This window comes from Mastomys coucha, unplaced genomic scaffold (assembly GCF_008632895.1).
Source record: "Mastomys coucha isolate ucsf_1 unplaced genomic scaffold, UCSF_Mcou_1 pScaffold15, whole genome shotgun sequence".
Taxonomy (NCBI): Eukaryota; Metazoa; Chordata; class Mammalia; order Rodentia; family Muridae; genus Mastomys; species Mastomys coucha.
Window position 1 is genome coordinate 22,649,964 of NW_022196897.1, and position 9,166 is coordinate 22,659,129.

At 40.2% G+C, this 9,166-nt stretch overlaps 1 protein-coding gene across 9 annotated transcripts in view; it reads right to left on the reverse strand.

Moving 5' to 3' along the window:
• Positions 1–9,166, reverse strand: part of Gapvd1 (GTPase activating protein and VPS9 domains 1) — a 77,135-nt gene that overhangs the window by 34,056 nt on the left and 33,913 nt on the right. For 6 of the 9 annotated variants that reach the window (XM_031369939.1, XM_031369944.1, XM_031369940.1 and 3 more), the window contains 4 exons: positions 7,047–7,207; positions 3,111–3,240; positions 1,283–1,408; positions 478–651 (listed from right to left, as the gene is read on the reverse strand). In XM_031369939.1, the coding sequence (XP_031225799.1) occupies positions 478–651; positions 1,283–1,408; positions 3,111–3,240; positions 7,047–7,207 (591 nt within the window). The remainder of the gene's footprint in view (positions 1–477; positions 652–1,282; positions 1,409–3,110; positions 3,241–7,046; positions 7,208–9,166) is intronic. The other 3 variants (XM_031369946.1, XM_031369943.1, XM_031369948.1) reach the window with 1 other exon arrangement.

Genomic DNA, 9,166 nt, shown 5'->3' on the forward strand with positions numbered 1-9,166 from the left:
GAACTCACTCTGTAGATAAGGCTGTCCTTGAACTCACAGAGAGTCCCTGTCTCTGCCTCCCAAGTGCTGGGATTAATCTGGCCTTCTTTTATTTGGCTGTTTGGTTTTGGCTTTGTTTTTAACAGTGTGTGCATGTGCACACCATGGCACACATGGTGGTCAGAGGACTGGTCAGAGGACGATTCTCTCCTTCTCCTATAGATCCTAGCTATCAAAGTTAGGTCATGAGACTTAGCAGCTGATGCCTTTGTCAGCTCAGCCATCTCACTAGCCTTAGTTTTTCTTCTTTTTAAAGAAGGTGGAAAGTGGAGGAGATTAACACAGAAGTTAACACATGACTATTTAGGTTAAGTACTGAAATGTCCTGTTCCATATGGATACCAGCTTCTCAGGCGAGAGCCTCGCCCTCCCATGAAGAAGGAACAGATGTTAACAACTAAGCGGCTATTCATTCCTACAGCCCTTCAGCCCAGTTACCTGCAATCTCTTGCAAACGGTCTTCATCAACATTCGGGTCAAAGTCACTTCCCAGGACATCGGTGCTCCAGGTCTCACTCACTGTCTCCGATATGTCCCTGTCATCTGTTAGTCCCATCATGTCACGAATCTCAAACTTCCTCAATTTATCATCAAGATTATCTTGTGTTGTAGCTATCAAAAACAAATTTAAGCACTTTACAAATGGTGACACAGCTACAACTTCTTGGTTAATCTGAAAACAATTCTGTCTTTAAAGTTCAGGTTATTCATTTTATCATTAATAAGCATATAGTTCTAGCCTGCCCCCACTGATTAATTAACCCCAGTTAAAATTAGCAGAGACTCCCCCCCACCACCTTTCTGTTTGCATATGTGTGTACACACACATACACTGGTGCCATGGTGCATGAGTGAAGCTCACAGGAAACATATAGGAGTTGCTGGCTCTCTTCTTCCACTAGGTGGGTTCCAAGGATCAAATCCAGATCATCAGACTTGGGGACTTTTAACCATTTGCACAGTGTTCTTTCCCTAAACTATATTCTTGAGCTTAGTTCCCTAAACTAGTTATCATTGAACCCCATAATAAATATTACAGAATTTAAAGTAACTCATACTAGTGTGTGTAATTTAAGCCCAAATAATACACTTACCACCTAAACACCTTTTAAAAACTGAAGGAGCTACAGATAATGCAACTTTAATGGTCATTAATCAACTTACTGACAAGCAAACAGATTACCTTTCCTGAAATCACGCACATTCTCTTCTACCTGTACAGCTGTGTTCACCACCACTTTACCTTGCTCATGTTCTAACAACTGCAGTGCTTCAACTCCATTACTCCCAGAAGGTCCTGCCCCAAGCTCAGACACAGACTCTCCTTCCAGGTCCAGAGAAGACACTGAATTGGAGCGATTGGAAGGACCTAGAAAAATATTTATCCTGTCAGCAATCTTCTTAAAAAATTCATGTCACCATGTAATATTTCATGCCATGAAAATAGTACTTATTTCTCTTCTGATTTTGTTCTGTTCTGTTTTGAAACAAGGTCTCACTATTTAGCCCAGACTAATCTTACACTCTTCAAGTCTTCTACCTCAGGATTCTGAACCCTGCAATTACAGATATATGCCATCATGCCTGATTTAAGATGCTTTTAATATTGTATTTATTTCCTTAAAAATATAAATGCCTTTGAGCCAACAGGTCTACCTCTAGAAATTTATCTTTAAAAAAACTAATAAGAAAAATAACCTAAGATTGCTTGTTGAAGAACTACTATAATACTTAAAAAGGAGAAGTACTCTCTGTGCTTGTGTGCAGTAAAGAGTTAGCAGGCAGTGCCTGGACATGCAGAACAATGCCAGCAGGTTCATGAGCCTGGACCTTACTTGGAAATGCTCTGCAAATGACCCAATCATTAGTGCCAAGGGCCATATGTCCATCCAGATGAACACAGCCAAGGTCAAGGTTTAATGGCCAGTTTAAAACCTATGCCATCTGCAAGCCATTGGCAGGGAAGCAAGTCAGACAATTCTTTTGCTTGCTGGTTTTGTTCTTTCGAGACAGGGCTTCTCTGTGTAAGTTTGGCTGTCCTGGAACTCACTCTGTAGACAAGCTGGCCTCCAACTCAAGAGATGCACCTGCCTCTGTCGCCTAGGTGATGAAATTACCAGGCATGGTAACCACGCCTTTAATCCGAGTACTTGGGAAACAGAAGTAGGAGAATCTCTGTTAAGTCCAAGTCCAGGCTGGTCTACTTAGTGAATTCTGGGCCAGCTAGGGACAGTAACACCTTGTCTCAAAATAATGAAAGAAAAAAAATACATAAAAATAAAAGCATGTTATTTAAAAACACAAAATACAAAGGGAATGCTAATGAAATATAACATAAAAAAGTTACAAACATGATAAGCTTTGCTATAAATAATCAAATATTAACTTTTAAAAGAACAGTGAAATTATAGGTGAGCTTATTTCTTTTCCATATTTTCTAGACTGATCATATCAGTGATTTTCTAAAAGGTTAAAGAAGATATTTATGTCTTTTTTTAAATATTAGTAAACAAACTTTTTTCATAAAACAAACTGCCCTAATATATGGAATGACAAACTCTTAACTTCACAATCTGGTTTAAGAGTTTCCTTTTTTTCCTCCACCACTACTGAAGATTAAGTCCAGGGATGCCAGGCAAACACTCTACCAACTACGTCCCGCCCACGCCTGCCTTTTTTATTCCACAGTGTTCTGATTCATAAAGGCATGTGTGAGTGTGTGGATAAAGGAACACAGAACAGTAGAAATGTATGTACAACATCCTGAAATGCCAGCAATCCATTCTCCCCATTATACATGCAATATATCCTTCTAAAGGAGCTCTATAAGCTTGTGCAGATATCAAGACTGAGAAACACTGCTGTGTCTTGCCATGTTATACAACAAACAGCCTCTTGCAATCTTAGTTTTATTCAGGAAACAAACTTACAGCCATGTTAAAGCTCATTAGAGGAAATTTCATTTTCTCCTTAGTGAGAGGCACGGGTGGCTTAACTATAATTTATAAGGCTCCTTTAAAGAACACAGAACAACTTCAATCACACACTCCCTGAATGAAGTAACCCTTCACCTTCAGATATGCCTTCCAGATTATCACTGCAGAGGGAAAAGCGCAAGGTTTTATCAGGTTTACCGTGGAGTTTGTTTTCATCAACAGGGACATCTCCTTGTCCTCCATCCGAAAGCTGCATGTTTAGAACCTGAAAAAATTAAAATAAAAATCTGACCTATTTCAAATAAAAGACTACTGAGAATAAAATAAACTTCACAAATGTTGATTTAAGTTCTTCTTAGTTATTTAACTAAAATCCATTTACAAGGTCTATCAAGCTTTCAAATAGACTCAGAACAAGGTCTATGTTTGAAGCTAACTCAAACTATGCCTTTCCACTCTCCTCCCAGGGCCAGCAGCAGCTAGCATCACGCAGGGAGACAGGAGGCAGATGCAGCCATCAGAAGACTGGTGTTGATGTTAAGTCAGTACAGCAGTCCCAGTCTGTTCTCTCAGCTTGAGTTATAGTGTTCAGCTAAGAATCTGACAGATTCCTTTTGTTTGTTCAGCCCAGGCTAGCAGTCCTGAATTCTTGATCCCTGCCTCCATCTCCTGAGTACTACGACTACAGGTATAAGCCACCACATACAACATTTGGATTTATAAACTGTGACTTCTTTTCAAGCTAGCAATGAACTTTCTTAAAAAATAACCCATAAGTCATTGAATATAAGCTGTTTCTAAGCCAGCAAGGTGATTCAACAGATAAGAAAGATACTTCCCTCTAAGCCAGATGACCTAAGATCAATCCACAATACCAAAAATGTGTGGAGCATGTACGCACAAGCACGTGTGCGCGCGTGCACGTATACACACACACACACACACACACACACACACACACACACACACACACAGTCTGCAAGTCATTCTTTACAATCAAAGAATCATGATGTCTTGTCACAATAGCTCTAACCTTACACTCCTTTTTTTTTTTGGTTTTATGAGACGGGGTTTCTCTGAATAGCCCTGGTTGTCCTGGTCCCGGAACAGACTAGGCTGGCCTTGAATTCAGAAATCCGCCTGCCTCTACCTCCCAAGTGCTGGGATTAAAGGCATGTGCCACCACTGCCCAGCTAACCTTATACTCATAACAAATTCTTAAAACTGATTTTGTCTCCAACTCTCACATACACACCCCCTCACACATACACCTTCTTTCTCTCTTCCTCACTTTTATTTTATTTTTGAGGCACAGTCTCATTGCCCAGGCTGCCTTAGAAACCTTACAGATCAAGGTGACCCTGAGCATACACTCCCTCCCAAGTACTAGGATTACAGGTGTGTACCACTATGTCCAGCTTTACAATCCCTCTTTCTTTCCCCCTTTGAAGCTTAAAAAAGTTAAATTAGGTGTATTTGGTGGTGGCAGGGTTTCCAGGTGTGAGTGCAGGTGCCTAGAAAGTCCAGAAGAAGGCACTAGATACCCTGGAGCTACCAGCAGAGGAGCCACGTAATGTGGGAGAGCCGAACAGTACTCTATAAAAACAGTATGTGTACCCCCCAACCCTCCACCTGAGACAGGTTTTCTTTCTGTAGCTCTGGCTGTCCTAGAACTTGCTCTATAGACCATGCTGTTCTTGAAATAACAGAAATCTAGCTGACTCTGCCCCCTGAGTGCTGGGATTAAAGGCATAAGCCACCACCACTGGTACGGTATGTGCTCTTAGCTAAACCACTCTGCCATCATAGTCCCTGATCTCATTCTTTTTTTTTTTTTTTTTTTTTTTTTTTTTTTTTTTTTTTTTTTTGGTTTTTTTGAGACAGGGTTTCCCTGGCTATCCTGGAACTCACTCTGTAGACCAGGCTGGCCTCGAACTCAGAAATTGGCCTGTCTCTGCCTCCCAAGTGCTGGGATTAAAGGCATGCGCCACCACCATCCAGCCCCTGATCTCATTCTTTCAAAACACAAAACAAAACAAAACAAAACAAAACAAAACAAAACAAAACAAAAACCTGAGCTAGAGAAAGCTCAGTAGTAGCATTTGTTGCTCTTTCAGAGGATCTGAGCTTGATTCCCAACACCTACATGATGGCTTACAACCATCTGTAATCCCAGGTTCAGGGGATCCAATGGACCTCCCAGGTCACCAGGCAATCATGTGGTGCACATAGAAATACAGGCAAAACATAAAATAATCTCTTAAAACAATTTAGGTGGGGCTGGAGAGATGGCTCAGTGGTTAAGAACCTGACTACTCTTCTGAAGGTCCTGAGTTCAAATCCCAGCAACCACATGGTGGCTCACAATTATCCATAATGAAATCTGATGCCCTCTTCTAGTGTGTCTGAAAACAGCTACAATGTACTTACATATAATAAATAAATAAATCTTAAAAAAAAAAAAAACAAATTAGGGGCTAGAGAAATGGGTTAGTGGTTAACAGCACTAATTCCTCTTCCAGAGGAACCAGGTTCAATTTCCAGAACCCACATAGAAGCTTACATCTGTTTGTATCTCCAGTTCAAGGGGATCCAACACTCTCACACAGACATACACGCAGACAAAACACAATGCACATATAATTAATTAAAGTTTGCTATCCTGATTTTTATTTATCTCTTCCATTTTCCCTCTAACCATACAACAGAAAGTATACATTAGGAAATTTCCACTCTAAACAAGAATATTACTACTCTGCCACCAGATGAAAATAAACAAAACATTTCTACAAATGGCTAAAGAAGTCTTACCAATTTCTATGCCACAATGTCAATATTGCTACTAGAACAATTCCTTTTGTTCTGGGCATGCTCACCAACTTCAGTGTAAAGTGAAGGCCCACCTCCATAACTGTTCACAGGAACTTAGCATTTGTGGTTTATTGAACAGACATAAAATAATGCATTGTAGGACTGGAAACAACTCAGTGGTAGAGTGTTTGCTAAGCATGTGGAAATCTCAGTGTAATCACCAAACACCATGTATCTTAGCATTCAGGTGAACTCAGAAGGAGCAAAAGCTCATGGTCATATATTGGAGAAACATATCAAATTTCAGTTCAGCTTCAGACTCATAAGAGCCTATCAGAGAGGAAGGAAAGGGAGGGAAAGAAAGAAAAACAAATTGGTATAATCTGAATGTGTGAGCTCTGCAAAGGTCCATGTGGTCAAATGCTAGCCTACGAAGTAATAGCTCAGATGGGACTAGTGTGGGAGCATCAGCCCATGCACCTTCTCAACACCACAAGAGTGCCATAAGAGGGTGGCTCTATGACCCTAACAAGACACCACGCATGCCTTCACCTTGGACTTCTCAGCCCCCAGAACAATCAGAATAAATTTCTGTTACCTATGAACCACTAGCATGTTTTTATATTATTATAAACCTCTACGTGAGGTGCAGTGGCATAAGCCTACAACCCTAGTACTTAGGAGTTAAAAGCAGAAGACTAGAGTTCAAGACAAGCCATGGCTATATGAGACTCAGTATCAAAACACAAAATAAAACAAAGCAACACGAGTAAGCAAACAAGCAAGACTCCTCCAAAATAAAAGATATAACTTTTGTTATATCGACCTTAATAGACTGAGCTATGAATATTGATGAAAAGCAAGTGGTTTCTAGCTAGGTAGTTAGCTGTATCTCTGTTTTTATCTTTTTCCAGAAATAGGGTGATACTATGTAGACTATGTTGGCTTAGAACTAGCTATGTAGCCACACTCTTTTTACCTCAGCCTCCCTCCCATATGCTGAGCTCACAGGTATGAACTATCATGCTGGACTTAAATTTCTTCACAATGATAGGTGCAAGTTAAATGTAGCAATACAAGCCAGATGTGGTAGTGCGTGCCTTTACTCTCAACTCTCAGGAGCTGAAGGAAGGTGGATCTCTGTGAGTCTGGCCAGTCTGGTCTACAAGAGTAAGTTCCAGAACAACCAGGCCTATGTAGTGATACCTTATATCAAGATAAAAAACTAAAAATTAAAAACATGTACTATTAGACACATACCTCATTTTCTGACATCATCCCTGGAGTGAGCTGAGGGCCTGTCCCTAAGGAAATGACCAGCACCTCTTCTGGCTGCACCTCCTGGATGGTTTCTTGAGATGATCCTTCATGGTCCATATGTAGGTCCATCAGCATATTACTTCGGCTTCTGCTCCGAGTTGCTAACAAATAAAATAAGAGGGCACAATGAAAAAAAACCAGCACACTGAATACAAAAATGTATTTTCTGTTTATGTTGAACATTTGTGCATGCATAAAAGATGATGGTAAAAACACAGCAAAAAAAAATCCAGAAAAAACAAGTCACTCTTCTGAAGACAATACAGACTCTCCTTCAAAACTGACCATTAGAGGGCCGGTGAGTTGGCTCAGCAGTTAAGAGCACTTGCTGCTCTTACAGAGGATCTGAGTTCAATTCTCAACAAGCACATACTAGCTTATAGCTATATTTAGCTCCAGTCCCAGGGAGGCTGACACCCTCCTCTCCCCTCTCCAGGCACCAGGCGTACATATGATGCAGACACGCATGCAGGCAAAACACTCATACACATATTGCTCTACCTCCACTAGAAAGGAAGGCTACGCCTGACCACCACTGTGATGCAGGACACATAGTCTAGCCAACTAGGAGTTGAGGAACAACAAAAGCACGACCTCATTTCTCAAGGTTTCAATAAGACAAACTATTTTTCTTATAAAAGGTTTAACTGCCAGCAATCTCCCATTCTAATAAATATAAACTTATAAGTATAAAAGAAAAATGTCATGTGGAAACCTGGTAAACAATGATGTAGCATGCTTGTCTTATGTTTGGAAGATGGGATGTATATGTACACAGAGAAGCCTGGCTCCCACAGTCCTGCTTCCCCCTTCTGGATATTGAGATGACAGGCTTCCACCATCACACCCAGCAAAGTAATTATAGAATTACTGGCAAAACCAGGGAGTTTCTGAAAGCATAGTTCTTCCTTCTGAATATTATCAACTCTTTCCAGAGACACAGGGGACATTGCTTTATGTTAAAGTGAAATCCTTTCTTCTTTACTAAATCCTTTCTTCTTTACTAAAATACTCTATGTAAGAGTCAGACTGATATGACGTCTCAGCAGTAAAGGCACTTGCTGCCACTGGTGACCTGAGTTCGTTTCTCAGAACCCACTTGGTAGAAAAAGAAAACTGACCACAAAAAACTGTCCTCTGTGCATATTGGCACAACAATACATAGACACACACACACACACACACACACACACACACACACAATGTTTTTAAAAAACTCACCTATCTTTTCTCCTACCATGAATACATATTTTTCCTTTTTCTCTTTAGCATGTGTGTACACCACAGCATGCCTGTGTATATACAGCATAGCTTGTGGGACTCAGTCCTCTTCCACCATGTGAACCCCAGGGATCAAACTCAAATTGGCAGGTTTGGCATCAAGTTCTTTACCCTCTGAGCCATCTTTCCAGCTTTACAATATTTATTTTTTCAACTAATTTATTATATACATTTAAAAATTATCTTTATATATCTAGTATCTGTCCATCTGTCTCTCTGTCCATCCACCCATCCATCCATCCCTCTCCCTCTGTTGCTGGGGACTGCCTTAGGGCCTGCTCACAATACCTCTCTATCACTGAGTTATCCTATGTTCCCTCCTATATATATATATATCTATTATGAAATTTTGAATAATGAAGTTTACAGTTTTGGGGACAAAGTGTTTTAGTGTTCTGTGAGAAGCTCCCCCTTTCTCTCACAGAGCAATCAAATTCAGGACAACTGTATAGAAAATAGAAATTCTCTGATGGTACAATACAATTAAAAGTGAAGACATAAAACAAAACATCAGCAGTAACAGAAGTGACCTGAGTGCTGAGACAAACTGACCTCTGGGAAGACAAACTCACAGATATAAACGTCTTCATTTACAAAGCTGCAGATATGTTCATTATCAATTTTAATCTAAAGTCACATCACACGAGTTCCAAAAGCCTGAGACAGGCCCAGCACATCTTTACACTTCCCTTCCCATCTCCTACTGATCTGTGAACTCACAGTCAACCTCATAAGCAGTTCTGTGAACTTAGCAAACTTGAAAGTTTTAATTTACAAAA